General features: G+C 39.2%; 1 protein-coding gene across 1 annotated transcript in view; it reads right to left on the reverse strand.

The window, feature by feature from the left end:
- DNAH12 (dynein axonemal heavy chain 12) overlaps positions 1 to 21,659 on the reverse strand; it is a 153,059-nt gene that overhangs the window by 29,232 nt on the left and 102,168 nt on the right. Inside the window, exons 50-60 of the mRNA XM_067544211.1 lie at positions 21,357 to 21,488; positions 20,447 to 20,536; positions 15,114 to 15,254; positions 14,018 to 14,259; positions 13,521 to 13,668; positions 11,738 to 11,883; positions 9,431 to 9,645; positions 7,019 to 7,211; positions 5,652 to 5,844; positions 1,294 to 1,466; positions 389 to 529 (exon numbers count right to left, since the gene is read on the reverse strand). Coding sequence (XP_067400312.1) covers positions 389 to 529; positions 1,294 to 1,466; positions 5,652 to 5,844; positions 7,019 to 7,211; positions 9,431 to 9,645; positions 11,738 to 11,883; positions 13,521 to 13,668; positions 14,018 to 14,259; positions 15,114 to 15,254; positions 20,447 to 20,536; positions 21,357 to 21,488 — 1,814 coding nt within the window. The remainder of the gene's footprint in view (positions 1 to 388; positions 530 to 1,293; positions 1,467 to 5,651; positions 5,845 to 7,018; positions 7,212 to 9,430; positions 9,646 to 11,737; positions 11,884 to 13,520; positions 13,669 to 14,017; positions 14,260 to 15,113; positions 15,255 to 20,446; positions 20,537 to 21,356; positions 21,489 to 21,659) is intronic.

Below are 21,659 nucleotides of genomic sequence, written 5' to 3' on the forward strand. Positions count from 1 at the left end.
TAAAGGCTCCTCAAGAAAGGGGGAGTGATATACCCTACAAAACTGCCACAAAGACAGACCACTCTCTTAGAGAATGATTTCTTAAACCTTTTTTTAAAATGATTGCAACTGTTCACACTGTAATATTATTAGACAACATCATCCACCTCTTTGAAGGGTACCATAGAGATATAAAAGACAGAAATTAAGATATTTGGAGGCCTTATTTTCCCACTCAAATCATTGATTTCACTGGGAGCAAAAGCACTCACACTTTATGGCTAGGCACTGAAGGCTAAGTTATCACCATATGTGCCCAAGTATTGTATTATTTGTAAATACTTTCAATATAAAAAAAAATCATTGTCTTGGATTACAATGAGATGCTAGGAAAAAAGATGAAACTTACATGAGAAGATTGCAGCACAGTAAAAAGGAAAACAGCAACTTATCCTTCTCAAACAATGAGCGGCACACATTGCAATATAAGTTGTATGTGAAATGGTCGTTTAGGTATCGAAGACGCTTCTCCAAAATTTTGGATTTGTTACTAAAAAAGAACATTTGTACATATATTGAGTCAGGCTAATAAACAAGAAATCCAAAGGTACTTGAAACGTTTTGGTGGTATATAGATTAGGCCTGGAATTTTCAAAGCCAGAGGTATGCAACCAACTGCATCCAAAGGCAGTTGGGAACCTAGCTCCGGTAGGCTTCTTTGAAAATCCCAGCCAGAGTGATTAATTGAAATCTCAGTTGTACCCAGGTGGTGGCACTCTTACCACAAATTATGGTTCTAGCTCCCCTAAACATAACACTTCAGCAGATTGTATAGAGAGTGCTGTCCTTTGTATGATGCGTTAAGAAGAGTGCTTGTGGTCTGTGAACTGCCCACATGGAAGCTAAGAATCACATTGCTTCTCTTAATAAAATATGTTTTGTGTTTAAGAATCTGTGTTTAAATAGGGCAGAGTCACTGGCTGATGGTCCTTCACCATGACTTGGACCTCCTATCTGATCTGCATATTAGGGAAACTGAACCTATCCTAGCTGCACTGCAGGCAACCAGTTAACAGAATTACTAATATTTGTTTCTGTAAAACTGCAGGTGCAAAAATACAGAGGCTGATATTTGCTAGAACAAATTTGTAACAGCAAAATTAAAGGACATTTCTAAAAGTGTGGGCCTCAATAAGACTAAACAGAAGTAGAAAGCCTAATTTTAGAGAGGTATATGTTTTAAATGGAGGGAACTCTTGATCAGAAGAGAAACAAAGAGATATATGGTATTTTGTCCCAGAAATAAGTTCTTACCTGTCATGTATAGAGTTGATATAGAGATTAACAAACCAACTGAGAGAGTACTGGTACATAGGGTCAATGTTAGCTAGGTCTGCAATACTAAAGAACAGCACTGATGAATGCTTTGCAATGGGTCTATAGCCTTCTCGAGATTCTGCTATTTTTATTTCGGTTTTCTCAGCAACCTAAAAAAAGATAAATATTGTAAAAGATTTGCTCTTCATATTTTCCTTTCTAATAAAGAATTTATTAGTATATATGATCATTATTAAAAATAAATGTACATGGCACTTTACAAAGACAGAGTAAGTCACCTTCCATGCTTCAAAATACTTCTAGTCTCAATCCAGACCCCAACCCTCAAATAAGCCTTGGGTGGGTGGAACCCTGCACCCCCACAAAGGCTCCTTGACTTCACGATCTTCTCCCACAGAGCTCACTGCAGGACTGGGGCCTAAGATAGTCAAGATCAAGACCACGACAAAACCAGGCACAGCCATTCAGGTTTGTGCCTCTGCAACAGGTGTGTCAGACTTCACCATTAATGTTTGGAAATACGACTGGATTTCAAATAGTTTATGTATAATCATTCAATCAGCAGATATTTAACAATATATTTGCCTTTTATAAAAGATATTTTATGAAAATATATAATTTAGAATATAGCTAATATAAAAAGAGGGAGGACTTGTCTCTCACTAGTAAGTATATAGTATAGCGTTAATATAGCTAGGTGCTAACAGAGTACAAAGACAATAGCAGATAAAACACATAATCACTGATATTTATTGCTGCGAAGTCTATCATAATTCAAAGATGTCTAGTCCCCACCAATGCATACTTAACTCTCATTGGTATTGTGATGCTGTCTGGCATATGAGTGACCATTTTTAGTATTACTGATATCAATATTGCACAAATTCATACAAGACATGCCATGTAAAGTATCATTGGGAAAGTTAAGATGTACTGATTATGATAATCTCATTTATAGGTGGTATCATCTTTATATTGTAAGCTATGAATATATGTGATATCTCTGTATCTAAAACTTGTGCTGTACTACTGGATGACACCTCCAACAGACTAGCCTCAGCACTGTCCAGCCTGACTGAGGGCCAGTCAAAGGCCTTCAGCTATACAAAGAGCCCAGGGAGAGAAGCCAGAGGCTATGCCTGAGAGTCATCAGGACATGTAGAGACATGGCTGTGAACAGGGAACTCCAAGTGCTTTTCCATGCACATGTGCCGTGGGTTTGTGTTTGAAACAGGTCACGTGGCAAAAGGACACAAAAGGCAGTACACCATCTTCATTTTGTTTTCATTCTTGCTTCCTACCTCTGGATCAACTATTCTACACATGAAGCTGTGAAACAAAGGACTGAGACCCATCCAGGCACTGGATGTACTCCAGAGGAACTGTACAAGCCTGCAAACTCCAATACTGCTGAGAAGCTGATCTATATGGTCTCTGAAGTCATTTGTACATATCTGATTGCTCTGATCATTTAACATCTCTCTTCTCGTTTCTTTTCTTTTATAATAAACCTTTAGTTTTATTTACTAAAGGGTTGGCTGGCAGCGTGATATTTTGGGTAAGATCCTAACCAATATTGATCTGGTAATGTGGCTGACCCTTTGGGGATCAGGAGAACATTTTGGTAAAGGGAACAGAGTTTTAAAATAGCTTATCTCTTTGCTGGACCTAGTTGCTGATTTGGAGCCAAAGACTGAAATGCAATATAGGGGGCTTGTAACTTCTTGTTTTAACTTCTTGATAACTAGTGTGGGGAATCAGGAGCATTATTTGTGACTGGTTGGTGAATCTAACTTTAACTTTAGTTAATCTAACAAACCTAATCTAACTAACACCAGTTTTGGGAGAATCTTCCCTCGTTTTGCAGCCTGCCCTGATCTTGGCATTTTCAGTGGGCCACCCTAGGCACATACAGGTCACAGGTATCAAAGAGAATTATGTACACATATAGAAGGGAAGTTATTTTTCATAAATATATTACCAAAACAAAGTTTACAACTGTACTTCTTTGCGGTCTAGATACCTGTAAGTCTGTCAGCATTTTGAAAATACCCTATTTCTCTACTATGTATTTCTTAAGCACATTACAAAGATGAATTCCAATGCATTAAAAATCATTACTGTTAATAAAAAAAGGAGAATATATTCTAAAGATTGGAATTTTTTTTTCTCCACCTTCTTATATTTCTATTTGCTCCCTGTACATATTTGGGTAAGTTAGTTAAAGTATAATAGAAAACTTTAGGTAACAGAGTAAAATACTGTGGGAAATCTATTTGTACGTCACAATGCAAGGAAACATACCTTTTGTGTTAAACATAAAATATGGAATTTATTAGGTCCCTTCTGAAAGCAACTGTTATTGAGAATCCAAACCTTCTCTCCTATTACACGAGCTTTAGTAGGATATTCAGACAGAATTCTCTATTACTTAGTTATTCTACCTTTCTTTATGAAGTATTTTAGTCCTGCCCTACTAGATTTATGTTAACAGGCTGTCCTAGAAGCGCCACTAAAGCAAGGTAGCTGCATGATAATTTAGCACTTACTTGCAGTGTACAGGAAAAAACCAAAAGCTTAACCTGACTCTAGAAGCAGACAGTCTTCATGCCATGGAAGAGGAAATCACTCCCTGATATAGAGTACTTGCCTTAGCAATTTTTACAGACTCCATGTTTTACAATGAACTGCCAATGTGAAAGGTGAAGACACCAGGAACTGGGGTGGAAACGTGTAATTTCTCAGGACAAGAAGAAATCTTCACTACTGCCACTGGCATAATGTGCACACTATTTCTTGCTTATGAATAGGATCCTGCACAAGTCCTAAAGAAAATTTACTGGCTGTGCAAAACCCTCCTTTCATAAAAAAAGATTAAACACTTTAAGCCACAAAAATCATATCAAAGTGACATTACAGACCTTACAAAAACAAAAGAGAAAGGAAATTCAGACTTATAAAACATCACTTGTAACCTCACACCTGCATGAAACATGCGTGTTTCAGAACATAAAGTGCTTTAGAAGACTGTTTTCACAGACAGCTACATTACTTCAGAACAGCAGGGATCTAACAAATGACTGTGAACTAGATCATTCCCCCCAGTTTCTAATGCATTTTAGAGCTTGGCTACATGGGGAAACTGATCAGCAGAATGATAATTACACCAGGATACCTCCCCATATGGCGACACTATTCTGAAATAAAAATGACTTTATTCCAGTATAATTACTCTGCTTTGAAGCATTATAACTGGGAGTTACACCAGGATATCTATTCTGGTGTAATTATACTGCTATAATTCTATTGGTCAATTTTCCCACATAGACAAGTGCTAAGCCAGGTGTTATCAAGGGGTGTATGGGGAAAACATTTCTGGCTCCATGGTACTTTTTACCCACTACTCCAAACCGAAAGGAATCCCTCTGTCCATGTTCTGAAGAAATTAGGCTCAGTGATTTTGGAGGAGTGAACCTAGGGTTGGAGGGTTGAGAGTGGGAGAATTATCACTCTGTTCCACTTACTCAATCCCTCCCAAATGGGGAATCCCTGCATAATATAATTCTGATTATCTTTACAATGGATCCCTCCCAAAAGTGTTGTTCAAGAGCAGTGGAAAGCAAGAAGATATTGCAGCATGTCACCTTCTGCCCAGAAGCCCATATTTCACGAGATTTGCAAATTTAGAGGCCAAACCCTCTGCTATTTTCATAGTAGGGTATACCACCCACTAACAAGATAATCCAGAAAAAAATCATATAATGGGCAGTCAAGATCTGCAGTGTACCGCACAAATATTAATTAATCCATGCAGCATCCTCTATGATATCCTAAAGGTAAGTATCATTATTCTCATTTCATATGTGGAAAAATTAAGACAGACAGGTTAACTGACTCACATGAGGTCATGCAGTGAGTCAGAGGCATTTATAGTATTGGAACTTGGAGTTTCTGGCTGGCAGTTCCATGTCTGTTGCTAGACCACCACTGTCTCCCTTAAAAAGATTGGCTTTTGTTCATTTAAAAATTAGACACCTACAACTACCTTAATATAGGGCCAAATCCTGAAGTCCTTACCATCTTCTCAATCCTTATTCAGGCACAAATGCCTTGGAAGATGGATGGTTTGTCTAAGTAAGGACTGATCAAACCGTGAGTAAGGATTCCAGCATTTGCTCAATAGTTTTTCTTTTTTCTTATAAATTTATCTTTTCCTTTCATAAGCATAGAATTTTGCTTCTAATTCACAGTCTTCCTGGCAGGAAGCAAGCTTTTAGGTTTTGTACACAACAGCCACTGAATTTGAAAACAAAATCTAACCTGTTGTTCCTTACCTGTTGTTTCTTTGTGATCTCATTAGACATTATTTTAGCAGAATCCAAGACCATGATAGCACTCTCATCTTCCAGAATGTTCCCTTTGGAAGACTGTAAGGTTTCTAGAATTTTCTTCTCAATTTCCTTTAGATGTTTTTTATTGGCGGCAGACTGCAGGATGAGAGCATTCCTCTCCTCTTCTAATTCCGGTCTAAAACCAAAACATACCCCCAAGTTTACCTTTTATGCTACTATTGTTACATATTCAGATACCTGCATGTAGTTGATCTATATTTCTAAAATTAATATTTACTTTTAAAGTAGATCACATTGTTCATGTTATTTGATCATGTAATCACAGAAATCTTACCCTTTTGATTTTGGTAGGTTTGTGTCAGGATCTTAGTATTCCATTAATGCAGTTTTTACCACTGAGCTATATAGTACTGGAACTACATTAGTACCAGTCTTCTCTATCAAGACATTAAGGCCAACATTTTCAAACTTAGGTGTCCAAAATTGGGTTCTTGGGGTCAGATTCTATGCTTACATCCAGAGTTTCTCACTAATGTCAATAGAGTTGCATAGAGTTTCAGTCACCACAGAATTTGGCCCCTAAATCCTTGACTCCATTGGAAGCTCCATTCAGAGCTCAGCTCCTGAAAATCAGGCCACTTATTTAGCTGCCAACACATGGATTTATGTGCAAAACTTTAAGTTAGTTTTATGTTTGACAATGCTGGCCTAAAATTTTATATCCAGACTTCTGAAAATGTCAGTTAATCCTAATTTTCTATTACTAGTCATATAACTCTTGTTTCTAAGTAAATATTATACAGCTGATGTATTGCATGAGATTGTGATGTGGAACTTACATTAAGTGTATTAAGATTTTTTTAGCAAGTGATTTCTAGTATATTTAAATGGACAGTTCTGTGCAAATTTGAACGATCAGAAAGCCAATTAAATCTGTGTCTCTCTCTATTTTGATGTTAGACAAGAACAAAAAACAATTTCAGAGCCACCATGTTCTCCCTTCCTGAAAAAGAAAAAACACAGCCTAACAATCCAATATCCACATTTGCATGTGCAAAATCAATCGGCTGGAATGCCAGGAAGCTATATCAGAAAACAATAATAATGGTTATTCAGTGATAAGGGTAAATAACCAAACATTTTTCCAATATCTCAGATGACTCACTCATACTATAGTGATGGACCTCCTAGAAATATCTTAAATAAGACAGCTAGTATTATTATAGTTATGAAAAAAATTATAATAATTAACAATTACCCCTTTCTATTATGAAAGTGTCTCTTAATTGCTTCCAAAGTCTCCTGTTTAGAATATTTAATTTGTCTATTTGCAATAAACAAACACATACCTCTCTTTTGCAACAACAATACCTAGTAGCTGGTCTTCAAGTCCCTCTGGTGTTATCATAAAGTTGAGTAAAGAAACTTTTGTAGCCAGTTCAGGCATATAATGTGGATTTCTTAGTTTTGTTGTAATAAAAAATTTGAAATCACTGGAATACTCAATAACTGTCTCACCAAGCCTGATGCAATCCATGCCCCCTAAAGTTCGGAAGACAACATTTGTGCATGTGATTCTGTTCTTTGTTAATAAATGTATATTTATTTTTACCATAAATAGATTACAGTGCTGTGCTATTATAAATGACCTGATCCTGAGTCGTAACCTTCCAGCTGTGTGTACACTGTCTTCTTGGGGACAGTTTACTTGGGAATTACCATGAATATCCTGTGACAGGGGCTGGATGCAACAGGGAGATGCTCTTCAAAGGGGGATTGGGATGCACCTAACATCAACCTGCAAATCAAAATAGGATTGGCAGAGTCCTGTGGAGAGTCTGAGTGTTTGAAAGGTGGCAGTGTACAAGATCTGACACCTGGATACCACAAGATAAACTCCCTCACACTAGAGACAGGATGGTAACAAGGTGACCCCACAATACAGGGTGCCCTGAGAAAGCATCACACGATAAGTTATATATTTGCTTACCTCAATTATTTATGCAAAAATATTACTTTTGTGATCAAGTAAAAGCAAAAGTCTTGTTAAGAGCAAATCATGTAACCTCAAGTAGTCAGAGCTGGAAACAAGGCGAATCATGGCCCCATATAAGTCAATGTTAAAACTACCAATCACTTCAATGGGGCCAGGATTTCACCCATAGCAGGTCAAAATAATTGAGTGGGTCACACATTTCTATTGAACTGCCCTTCCTTTACTGTGTACATATAATATTGGAAAAGGTAAAGGTTTTGTGTGGTTGTTCTCAAATTTCATATTCCTGTTTCACAGTACAGTAGCTCAAGCAAATTTGCGCACTAAAACAAGATATCAAGATACATACATGACGTATCAAGCAAGCACATAATCTTATTTGACCTTAACTCAAACTTTCCTATGTTTTTTGCTACCACCTGTCACATTTTGTATAATTTCAGACTTAAAAATTTCCCTGGAAATTCTTTTATTTGTCCCTAAAGTGTCATACAGACCTGTGTCCCTGTATAAATATTTACGACATACACGTGACACCAGCATCTGCTGCAACAAGCACATCTGGGGCAGCTTGTTCACGGCTAAACCTTTAGAGACACAGGAGACTGCTATGGCCCTATTCCCTACTCCCAATCTGATCACTCTCTCCAAAAGAGCAGATCATCTTCAGGGACAGATCATCCATTTCCTATCTTCCACTCAAGAAGAGTGGGGATCTTCAAAGGGTGGCCACACAACCCAGACATCTTCCTCTGGAAGGCACAAGAATCCATTGAAAGGCTGCTCAAAGACTGACTCCTACATTCAAAAATTAGAGTGTCTGAAGGGAAGGCCTCTAATAGAGTTCCATGAGCAGGAGTTTCCTCCAGAAGAAAGTTCTGCATCCTCATCTCCAGCACCAGGTACCTTAAGAGAGAAACCAGTTCACAACCACCTGCTTTCGTAAAAGCAGACTGTGTTTAACCTTGCTGTTGCATATTTTGAATATGTAATTAATGCCACAGTGGACAGTGCAGTTCTAAAATCCTAGCATGTATGAGATTTGGGATTTCCCAAGGCGCACTGTAGTTAAAGCTGGTTTAAAAAAACAAAAAACAAAAAAAAACCCAGACCTTTTCTACCATGACAAACTTCAACATGAAACAAACATTTTCATTCAGATTTGAATGAATTTTTTTGTTTCAATTTCCTTTTTGAAAACAAAACAATCCACTCTCTCTCTCACTTGTTTACTTTTCACCTCTTTTATCACCTGGATTCCCACCTTAAACCTGGACCTTTTTTCATCATCATCATACGACTTCGAGAGGACAATACTTACATGAAAAATTGCAACTTTTGCAAAATACCATGACAACTTTTCTTAACTTACACAAAATTTAACGCAATAAATAATACAGTCTACTAAGTTAAAACATATTTTAAAAATAAGATATCTAGCCTTACATGGTATATTCTAGAACTTCAGAAAAAAAATATTCAGTGTCAATGGGAGTTTTATCTTTGCAGGGTCAAACCTACTGTATTTAAATCTACCACTACTGCATAGTGTAGTTTTCAAGTAAGAAATCTATAATATGACATTAGTGAACTTTATTAAAAAGTAAAAAATCAAAACTTAAGAAAGCTGTTATCAAATTACCTTCCTCTGATCATAAGCAGCAAAAGTAAAGAAAGTAATAAGAAAAATATTAGCTGATATAACAAATTATTAGATGAGCATTAATGTTGCATACTTCCGGGCTCATAACTAATTTTCTTGTACCTTGTTTAAAGGTTTGTCTAAGCAGCAGGGGTTCCAGTGATGGGTCTAGTTCTTCTCCAACATTTTCTAGCAGAAGTGGAGTTCCAAACTGAATGCAGTTCTCTAAAGTTCTCATGTAATCTGTATCCGTGAACTTGATAACACTCAGCTGGTTTTCTTTCTCTGAGTTCTTTATCCATTTATTGGCTTGACCCTGGGGATCAATCATTAATGGCCTAGAATGTACAGTACAAAGAGCTTGCTCAGTACCTACATGACTTTTTGTAAGTCTGAAATTATTTCTGCTATGGACTAGCTTGAAAAAAGTGACATGATGTTTTATGGCTGTTTTATTTTATGAGATGAACATCCCACTGGCTGATTGTTACAATCACAATTTGAACAGAAATATCAGAAGTCTTTTAAAAGCCATGAAGATGGTGTTTATGGATTTCTTTTTCTTAACATAGGTCAAATTCAGAACTTTTTTGATAGCTTCTTTGTATTTTTTCTTGGGAATGCTGATTTTTTAGACTTTTTAAATTATATGTGAGTTTTGCAATATTTGAGATTTTTACAATAATTACCAGTAATTTGAAACTAATAGGGCTGATACCTCAAAAAGTGTGCATAGAGCAGGCATAGAGCTCTTTTCAATGGAGCTGTACTCATTTGCACTAGCTGAAGATATGGGTCTATATTTTTTTGGCAAGGAAGCAAAATCTTTTAGCACAAAAGCTGTCAGATATGTTTAGTGCTTCCCACAGGTAGGCTGTCTTGATCACTGAAGGGATTTAAACAGTAATCTGAGCGCCTTTCTTCCTGTAGGCAACATTCAGGTTCTAGAACAGAATTAATAGCAGAACATTATTATTGGAATTAGTAATGTTATTCGTACTGATTGAAATTCACCCCTGTGCAGAGGGCCAGTGCTCCAGTGCTTCCACAGTATTTAAGTGGGACTTAAGTCCTCAAAATAAGGCTTAGAGCAGACTTGGATAACCAAAAGCCTTGGGCTAGCCCTCTGCACAGAAGTGAATTTCATCCAAAATACTAGTCTCTAAAACACATCAAAGAGTTTTTATGGTACCATGGTAATCAAAACAGCAAAGCTGAAGTTGACTGTAGTATCAATAGGATCTTGAAATGTGTGTATAACTTGACTCACTGTTTTCCTATGTTGTGGTTTATATATTTAATGGCTCACACAAGAAAAATATTTATTAAAACTGTTGTCAAAATGTCCTTCTGCCTTCTATATATTTCTACAACTACACAAAAGGAGAAATTACCAAACTGATACTAGTCTGTTTGTTATTAGTAAGAATAAGATTATGTCACAGAGGTCACGGAAACTGTGACTCCCTGAGACCTCCATGACATTTTCTGCTTCAGAGAAGGGATGCCAGGCTCCCTGCCGGCTCCTTGCCCCTATGGTCAGGGAGAAAGGGGAACCCAGGGCTCCAAGCCACAGTAGCAGTGGGGACCCCTGGAGCTTCCTGCCACTGGTGGCCCCTGCAGCTCCCAGCTGCTAGGGGTGGTGAGGGCCTCCTAGAGCTCCGATCTACTGCCGTGGGCGGCAATGAGCTCCCATAGCTCTGAGCTGTCACAGGGGGTCCCCCACAGTTCCAAGCTACTGTAGGGGGCGAGGGAATCCTTGTAGCTCCGAGCCACCGTGGCGGGCAGGGGGTCCCCACAGCTCCGAGCTGTGAACTCCTCAGGGTGGTGGGAGGCCCACAGACCCATAGCTCCTACCCCTGTCCCCAGCTCCCTCCCAGGCAGTGGTGGGGGGACTCTGCTCTTCTGCTCTCATCCCATCCCCTCTCCCAGTCAGCCCCATTTTTTCATAGATAGTTATTTTTAGTAAAAATCAGAAAGAGGTCACGGCTTCCGTGAATTTTTGTTTATTGCCTGTGACGTCTCTCTGACCTTTACTAAAAATAACCGTGACAAAATCTTAACCTTAGTTATTAATCAATAGTTTTGCAATGTGAAGTCACTGTATATTATAGAGACATTGGAAACAGTGGATAGAAGAAATAGAGATCCAGAAGAAAGTTAATTACAATATACTGTTCAACAACTGAATTTAAAGATGCAAAAATTATCTGTAATATTCTGGAAGGAAAACTTTCAACCAATGAAAACACTGTGTCTGATCTTGAGAGGAGCAAAGCCCCCTCAAATTCCATTGAAGCATTTGGGAGGGGAAGTGTATGCAACACTGTTCTAGTGTCAGTCACACTGTTTCTAGTATACAAACTAAATTTAATTTAGTCTGAAATCTCACTTTGTTTTTAGCAAATTATTAGCTTCTTTGTTACCTACCAACGCCTGGAGTTGTCAACAATCACACCATTGTCGACTGAAAAGTTGTCTGTTGGTAATCCAGCAATATTCCAGGCTCTGATTTTTATTGGGTCACCAAGGGTCTTACTCAAAGAGAAGTTCTCAGAACAAGGGATATTTTTCTCCTACAAGAAAAAAATAAATCTTTATTTTTATTTCTTTAAATTTTGTTAAAATACAACTTCATTTAAAAGTATTACTTTATTAACAACTCCCTTTAAATTTTTGGCTTTTAATCAAGGAGAGAAAATCATGAGGGGAAAAATTTACTTTCACAGAAAATTGGAAGATTTTTCCCAATTACTAGAAATTTCATGAGGGCTCCCCAATTTTTGCTGAGATTTTGTGGAATTTTTCTCAATTTTATTTTCTGTAGGTATTTTCTTTTAGCCCTTTGTAATATACTGTGTGCTGATAAGTTATGCACTATAGTGTAGAGGGAAAAACAGAACCATCTGGAAATCTTTAAATTACAATAAATTTCCCAACCTTTATTTATTTGTTCTGTATAATACAATGCATTTTTCCAATGCTGATCAGTCACATATTAGTTCATTGTTACTTACTTAACTAAATCAAGTCTATGGTGCAACTGTGTCTCTAAAAAAAGCACAAGCAGGTACAGTGCAGCAATAATTTCTTCAGTAAAACATCAGCTATACAAATATATGTGCTAGCACAGACCTCTGCATCCATGTGCAACGCCACTGATTCCAGTGGAACAATGGGATTCTGTACAGGCACATAAGTCGGCATTAGTGCATCCATTTGCAGGATTGGGGCATAAAATAGCAGCTAGAGCTAGCAACATCCAACAGCAAAGTGGGAGTTGAAAGGCCCTGATCTTGCAAAGGGAACGTTCTGATCCTATGTTAGCCCTATTGGTCCCTTTTTGCAGGATCATAGCCTAAGCCTTTATCTTCCATTTTGCCATCCATCACATTTCACACTCCAGTACTGCAAATAGATGCCCGCATGGAGTCCCACTGAAATCAGTGGGATGTTGTATGGGAGCAAGGGTTCATCTAAGCAAATCCCTTTGCAGAATCAGGGCCTTAGATTATGACTTGATCTTTCATTCTGCAAGCCCTTTTCATGCTACCACTTTTAACATGTTTTAAAGGGAAGTAGCACAGTTTAACAGTGGTTAACGTGTTTGCATCCAAACTATGAACTTGAAATATGTTTCATATTTATCCATTCAAAACTTAGATTTGGAAACACAGTAAAGGAGTACTATTTCAAACATGGTACTGTTGAAAATGGTTTATTTAAATGGTTTACTTGTAAGGCTTTACTTGAGGACAGGGCTTTTACCAGGATAATGAAATTTGCAGAAATTCTTTTGGTTTATGCTTGGGTTGGACAGGTTGGTTAGCATGTGCCCTCCATCACAAACATGGCTGCATTTTAGTTTATAAAGCGATTCCTTTATTTAGTTAAGGCCCAATCTTGAAGTCCTTGCAATCTTTACTTAGTCTTTACTCAAGTGAAACTCTCACTGAAGACAATGGGTCGACATCAGATCATTTCTGGTAAACCAGTGTAACCCTGGTGTAAATCCACTGAATTCAGTGAAGTACTCCAGATTTACAGAAGTGTAAATCAGGAAAATTTAGACCACTGACTTTAATGAGTTTTTTCTGAGAAGACACACCAAGCAAAAAATTAAAAATTTCAGGATTTGGTCCATAGATGGTAAAGCACTTTGAGGGCGCATGGGATAAAAGACATTATTTAAATCTAAGATAAGCTTTCTAACCTTGCACAACTTGCTCCAGTCTTTAGTACATTCTTGTCGAAAGCCACTAGTGAAAGCACCCATATAAGCTATCACTCCAGCTGATATCAGAACATCTCCTGTCAAATTATCATACGTATTTTGAAGATCATTTGCTGCATTACACCATCTATGGAAAAGGAAAAATATATAAAAGAAGATAAAACCTCTATATTAATAAGAATACATAATCAACAGGAGAAGTGTTCTTCCTTTTCATTAAAGGTGAACTGCAAAGAAATAATTAAAACATTGTATTTGTGCCTTTTAATGTTGCTTTGAAGACTGCTTCAACAATTTTTAAGTATTTTGATGAGTATTTTTTACATCACAATATTGGGTCCTTTTGACAATCTTTGAAGGACCTGAATGCCCCAAATGAGGATACAGAGCTGCAAAAGTTTAAGGCTTAGAGAACTAAAGTTTTTGTCTCTACTTTTGGATGCATGTTCAAGTGAATATTTGTATTTGCATCTGACCTTGATTTTTCTCCACCCAGTCCTCCAATCAGCTTCTCTGCTCTTTCTAGTTTCTTAGCACACAGATCCACCTGGAATTCTAGACGAGCCTTTTCTTCAGTTTTCTCAACAAAGGTTTGTTGCAGTTTAGCCAAATGATTCTCCACTGCTTCAAGTTCAGCTCTCTTTTTATTCAGTAATGCCATAGTCTCTGCTAAGGACTGCTGTGCCTCCCCTAGACGGGCTTTCTTGGGAGCAACCACCTATTCAATTAAAATTAACGATGCTAAATTATATATTACAGATTTGCTGTTACAACTTATATAACACTTTGGATCAATATACCAAGGTAAGAAAGAGAATATTTCATAATATTAATATTTGGGAAGAAGCTATAATGATGAATAGGGAGGTGGTCCCCATATAGTAAATGCCCTATGATTTAGGAGAGTGAGGCTTAGGAAGCGTGGCTAACAAACAATCTATATGCATTCTAAATCATTTGAATAAAAAATTTAAAAATTAAACAGGCTCAGAACATTATTTTATTAAACTAATAAATGAAGTTACCTTACTGAGGCAGTAGGCATACTGTACTGATGCTTGTCATAAACTTGGGCCAACACCTTATATTATTATAGTACCAATGCTAGTACCATTGATTAAAAAAATTACTGAAGCGAGACAGACAAGGATTAAAGCAGACAAATTTTTTTCTCCTTTTTCTCTAAGTTAAAAATTGAAAAAAAAAAAAAAATCCCTAAAACAATATTGTTCCAAAGTGTCATCCACTGTCTAATAAAAATTACTTGATTTCTAATTTGATTTTCAATACCTATTTACAGATGGCAATTTAATTTATATCATTTGAAAAAAAGGAACATACACACAAATATTTTTTCACGTTTTTCTAGTAGAATGAACATATATCTGTTCTATTTAGCTGTGTGTGTACCCTATAACAGAGATTTCTCAACTTTTTGATTCTTTGGATTTCTCCATAAGACAAAGTCTCTCTCTCCTCTCAACACTCCCTTTTTCCTTGCCTGTAGTCCTCATGTGTATATAGCTTTCACTAAAGTCAAGAGGAGTTTGTAGGATTGGGATCAAAACATACCTTAGCAACTCTGTCATACACTTCCATAGCCATAATCCATTTACACAAACCCTCAGCTGCTGAGGATGCTTTAGCCACTTTAGGTGGGTCAAACTCAGGATTAGTCAGATATTCAGAACGAATCTTCTGCATGACAGCCACCTACATGATAAAAACATTACAGCCATAGGAAAACTTTATTTATCTAAGGCCCAGTTCTGCTATCCTTATTCATGCTAAATAATGCCACAAGTTGACCAACTGAAATCACTAAGGAATTACTCTATATGGGTTACTGTGACAGAGTCCACCCTCAGTTTGTTTCTCTGATTTTCTCAATATCTACATTCTTACCGAACTTCCCTCCTAATCGGCGAACAGATGGGAGGCTAACAGAAGGAGGGAGTTTGCCTGGGAGTTTGCCTGAGAAGAGAGCCCACAGCGGGGTTTTGCCTCTCAGACGTTGCTGAGCAGGAAATACAGCAGCTGAAGAGGCTCTCAGAGGAAAGATATGGAGAGTGAGTGATCTGTTGTTGTCACCTGCACTGGATGTGCTATGTTTGTCTTCCTCCCACAGGATAGAGATGACTTCATCTGTACCAAGTGCAGGCTGGTTTCCTTATTGGAAGGGAAGGTTAAAGGACTAGAGGACCAAATATCAACCCTGCGTTGCATTACAGAAAACAAAGTCTTTCTTGATCAGACACAGGCACAGTGTAAGGAAGATTCAGAGAAGGCCGGGCAGGCGAAACTGAAGAACGGGAAAGAAAATTGGCAGCATGTGACCTCCCGAAGAAAGAGAACCTATATGCCCACCATGCAGATAGAAGTAAGGAATCGTTTTCATCCTCTCTGCACAAGTACTACGGTGGAGAACGATTTGGAGGACCCATCGGAGGGAATGGACCAGAAGGAGACCCGTTTGATCAGAAGGCAAGGGATGCATTGTCCTAGGGACGGGGGTTCCACGACCGCCATTCCCAATAGGAAGAGAAGGGTGATGTCGGGGACTCCCTCCTAAGGGGGACAGAGTCATCCATCTGCTGTCCGGACTGGGAAACTAAAGAAGTGTGTTGCTTGCCTGGAGCTAGGATTCGGGATGTGACTGAGAGACTGCCAAATCTTATCAAGTCCTCAGACTGCTACCCCTTCCTACTTCTCCATGTGGGCACCAACGACACTGCCAAGAATGATCTTGAACGGATCACTGCGGACTATGTGTCTCTCGGAAAAGAGATAAAGGAGTTTAAAGCGCAAGTCGTGTTCTCATCCATCCTCCCTGTTCAGGGAAAAGCCCAGGTAGGGACCGTCGCATTGCAGAAGTAAATGCGTGGTTACGCAGGTGGTGTCTAAGAGAGGGCTTTGGATTCTTCGATCGTGGGATGTTGTTCCAGGAAGAAGGATTACTAGGAAGAGACGGGATTCACCTAGCGAAGAGAGGGAAGAGTATCTTTGCAGACAGGCTGGCTAACCTAGTAAGGAGGACTTTAAACTAGGTTCAATGGGGGATGGAGACCTAAGCCCGAAGGTAAGTGGGGAAGAGGGACACCACAAAGAAGCAGAAGGAGGAGGGTGCAGCAGGGGAGGCCTTCTGATTCATACTGTGAAAGTAGGCCAATCGGCTACTTATCTCAAGTGCCTGTACACAAATGCAAGAAGCCTAGGAAACAAGCAGGAGGAACTGGAAGTCCTGGCACAGTCAAGAAACTAAGACATGATTGGAATAACTGAGACTTGGTGGAGTTACTCACATGACTGGAGCACTGTCATGGATGGGTATAAATTGTTCAGGAAGGACAGGCAGGGGCGAAAGGGTGGAGGAGTTGCACTGTATGTAAGAGAGCACTATGATTGCTCTGAGCTCCAGTATGAAACTGGAGATAAGCCAGTTGAGTGTCTCTGGGTTAAGCTTAGAAGCAAGAACAATAGGGGTGATGTCATGATGGGTGTCTGTTACAGACTACGAGGATGAGGTAGATGAGGCCTTCTTTACTCAACTAGGGAAAGTTTCCAGTTCACAGGACCTGATTCTCATGGGGGACTTCAATCACCCTGACATCTGCTGGAAGAGCAATACAGCAGAGCACAAACAATCCAGGGGCAATCCTGGGGCAAGTGCTGGAGCAACCAATTAGGGCCATGCTTCTCTTGACCTGCTGCTCACAAACAGGGAAGATTTGGTAGGGGAAGTAGAAGTGGGTGGCAATCTAGGCAGCAGCGACCATTAGATGGTCAAGTTCAGGATCCTGACAAAAGGAAGAAAGGAGAACAGCAGGATATGGACCATGGACTTCAGAAAAGCGGACTTTGACTCCCTCAGGGAACTGATGGGCAGGATTCCCTGGGCGGCTAACATGAGTGGGAAAGGAATCCAAGAGAGCTGGCTGTATTTTAAAGAAACCTTATTGAGGGCACAGGAGCAAACCATCCTGATGTGCAGAAAGAATAGCAAATATGGTAGGTATCCAGCTTGGCTTAACAAAGAAGTCTTTGGCGAACTTAAACACAAAAAAGAAGCTTACAAGAAGTGGAAGCTTGGTCAGATGACTAGGGAGGATTATAAAAATACTGCTCGAACGTGCAGGAATGAAATCAGGAAGGCCAAAGCGTAATTGGAGTTGCAGCTAGCAAGGGACGTGAAGGGGAACAAGAAGGGTTTCTACAGGTATGTTGCCAAAAAGAGGAAGATTAGGGAAAGTGTGGGCCCCTTAGAGAATGAGGGAGGCAACCTAGTGACAGAGGATGTGGAGAAAGATGAGGTACTCAATGCCTTTTTTGCCTCTGTCTTCACAGACAAGATCAGCTCCCACACTGCTTCACTGGGTGGCACAGAATGGGAAGGAGGCAAACATCCCACAGTGCTGAAGGAACAAGTCCAAGACTATTTAGAAAGATTGGACATACACAAGTCCATGGGGCCGGATGCAATGCACCCGAAGGTGCTGAGGGAGTTGGCTGAGGTGATTTCAGAGCCATTGGCTATTATCTTTGAAAGCTCGTGGCAATTGGGGGAGGTCCCTGAGGACTGGAAAAAAGCAAATATAGTGTCCATCTTCAAGAAAGGGAGGAAAGAGGATCCAGGGAACTACAGACTGGTCAGCCTCACTTCAATCCCTGGAAAAATCATGGAGCAGGTCCACAAGGAATCCATTTTAAGGCACTTGGAAGAGAGGAAGGTGATCAGGAACAGTCAACACGGATTCAGCAAGGGAAAGTCATGCCTGACCAACCTGATTGCTTTCTATGATGAGGTGACTGGCTCTGTGGATGTAGGGAAGGTGGTAGATGTGATATACCTTGACTTTAGCAAAGCTTTTGATATAGTCTTTCACAGTATCCTTATCAGCAAGTTAAAGAAGTATGGGTTGGACTATAAAATGGTTAGAGAACTGGCTAGAGCATAGGGCTCAATGAGTAGTGATCAATGGCTCCATGTCTAGCTGGCAGCCGGTCACAAGTGGAGTGCCCCAGGGGTCAGTCCTGGGGCCGGTTTTGTTCAACATCTTCATTAATGATCTGGAAGATGGGGTAGATTGTACCCTCAGCAAGTTTGCGGATGACACTAAGCTGGGTGGAGTGGTAGATACCCTGGAAGATAGGGATAGGATACAGAAGGACCTAAACAAACTGGAAGATTGGGCCAAAAGAAATCTAATGAGGTTCAACAAAGAAAAGTGCAGAGTCCTCCACTTAGGAAGGAAGAATCCCATGCACAGCTATAGACTGGGGACCAACGAGCTAGGCAGCGGTTCTGCAGAAAAGGACCTGGGGGTAACAGTGGATAAGAAGCTGGATATGAGTCAGCAGTGTGCCCCGGTTGCCAAGAAGGCTAATAGCATATTGGACTGCATTAGGAGGAGCATTGCCAGCAGGTCGCGGGAAGTGATTATATCCCTCTATTCAGCATTGGTAAGGCCGCATTTAGAGTATTGTGTCCAGTTTTGGGCCCCCCACCACAAAAAGAATGTAGACAAGTTGGAGAGAGTCCAGCGGAGGGCAACAAAAATGATTAGGGGGCTGGAGCACAGGACTTATGAGGACAGGCGAAGGAAACTGGGCTTGTTTAGTTTGCAAAAGAGAAGAATGAGGGGGATTTGATAGCGGCCTTTAACTACCTGAAAGGGGGTTCCAGGGAGGATGGTGCTAGGCTGTTCTCGGTGGTGGCAGATGACAGAACAAATAGCAATGGTTTCAAGTTGCAGTTGGGGAGGTCTAGGTTGGACATTAGGAAAAAGCTTTTCACTAGGAGGGTGGTGAAGCACTGGAATGGGTTACCTAGGGAGGTGGTGGAATCTCCATCTTTAGAGGTTTTTAAGCAGAGGCTTGACCAAGCCCTGGCTGGGATGATATAGCTGAGGTTAGTCCTGCTTTGAGCAGGGAGTTGGACTAGATGACCTCTGAAGTCCCTTCCAACTCTAATATTCTATGATTTTATGATTCTAACTTGTATCTTTCTTCAACTCTTATTTTAAGTTGCCCCCCTTGTGAAACAAATGCATTCCCTTTCTTCTTTTATATTCTTCCTTAGAACATACTTATTTCTGCAAAGCTTTTAAATGATGATCCCCAAAGTTCTCTCTACTGAATGAAGACTGGACCTTCAAGCAGAGTGTGTGAATAAATTACACTGCCTGTGCCTAAATTCTGGGTCCAATCTTGTGAGGTACTAAGCACTCAGCAACTTGAAGAATCAGGCTCTTAGACAATAAGTTCCCTGCAGGGAGAGATCATGTCTTTATATTGTACTCTAGCACATTTCTGGGCATATAATATATTATAATCATACAGTGTTATCCACACTGTCGGATTTAATCTATTTTTCAGATAAACAATCTTTTTACATGAAATAAAAAAAAAGAGTGATATATTTAGTCCTTTCAAAACTAAATAAAATGTATAATGCTAGATCTGATTTTGTCATAACTTATCTGGTAAATATACAGGGACAGATTCAGTAAAGCTGGTACAAAGAGATGTTATTTACTTATTTCTGAGCTGGCTAAATCTATGTACAGGAGAACTATGTACAGAAGAACTCTACTGAGGGATAACTCTAAATGCTGCTGGAATGCCATAGGTGGCACCACTGGCAGGAGCCCCTGAGAGGAGGGGTTAGATCACTGCATTTCCAGTCTGCCCTGGCCATGTATCCTTCCTGGGCTGTGTCATTCACTTCTCAGACTACTCTTGCTCCTAAAAGCCCCCAGAATAACTGAGGTTGCAAACTGCTCTGTCCAGACACAATTCCCTCTTCCTATGTAGATTATTTCTATGAAAGTCCTGTGTGAATTTATCTTCCACATATGTTTTGGAGGCAGATTTAATTTCTAAAAAGATGCTAATCAAACACTTACTGGAATGTTATCCTTGTCATATTCTCTCAGATCCTTTAAGAAATTCATGTCACCCAGAATTTTCTTGCTAGGCCCCCAGTAATCCAAGACCTACAAAGGAAATTAGGGAAGGACTTAATGTTTAAATCAAAATGAATTCATAAATATCCTTTAATTAACAGACAGTCATGCATACTTATTATAGAAGGTCGGTAAAAGTCAGATCTCAGCATGTTTCATGATTTAGCCCAGACTGTTTTATTTTTAAGACTGAATATATTACTACTCCAAGGTATTTGCCACTTAGTTCCCTCATGTATGTTACTGATATAAGGCCCTATCTTCCCTAATATCCTAACATCAGGGAGAGGTTCTTTTCCAAGACAGAAAGGAAAGAAATCTAATGAGCTTTTGTGCTATGAAGATGAAATCTCCTTAAGGATGCAATCAGCCACAGAAAGAGTAGTCTGTCAGACCAAATATTTCCCCAGGCCCCACTTAAAACCCAGATAGTGACTGTGGAGAGAAAGACCCTTTACTCTGATGATAAGGGGGTACCCGTTATACAGCAAGGGAGTGGAGCCTTTTTTTACCACCTGCAGTGATTAATGCAAGAGTCCACTTAACTGCCCTTTCTCTAAAAATCAATAGCAACTCTCAGGGAGGACAGATACAGGATGAGGAGTCACAGACAGCAGAAAACAGTGAGCTCTCCTCTCCACACGCTATTCTGCAGTTCCAAAGCAGGCGGGTTGGAAGTTTAAGCTGTCTCTTTGTGGATGTAACCTGCAACCATGGTTTTCTTGAAGACTGCAAATATATGTCTAGTTTATAGGGCCCTATATTTTTCATTTGAGAAGAACTGCTACTGATGAACAAATATATTATAAAAATTACATTCTTATTTGAAATTTGCTTTCTGCCATTTTACCTTGCCTCCAGTCCCTGTAGGATCTGCAATTTTTTCAGGTTTTACATCTTTCATAACACAGATGGCAGCCATAACTAGTTTGACACCAGATGGAGGATTCTTCATTGATTTCACAATTGTTATGTCAGCAGGCTAAAACAAAAGTGACATTTTAAAAATAAAATGTATTGATTTACAGTTTTGTATACCATACAAAAATATATTAAGCTTAATACTCAAAACAAAAGAGACAAAATGATTATCAATCTCTCATGATCAAATAGCATACATGTAGTAAATAAAAACAAAAATGAAAGAAATTCT

The sequence above is a fragment of the Emydura macquarii genome, unplaced genomic scaffold (assembly GCF_026122565.2).
Source record: "Emydura macquarii macquarii isolate MOO-44397 ecotype Brisbane River unplaced genomic scaffold, CSIRO-AGI_Emac_v2 contig_968, whole genome shotgun sequence".
In the NCBI taxonomy this organism is placed as follows: Eukaryota; Metazoa; Chordata; order Testudines; family Chelidae; genus Emydura; species Emydura macquarii.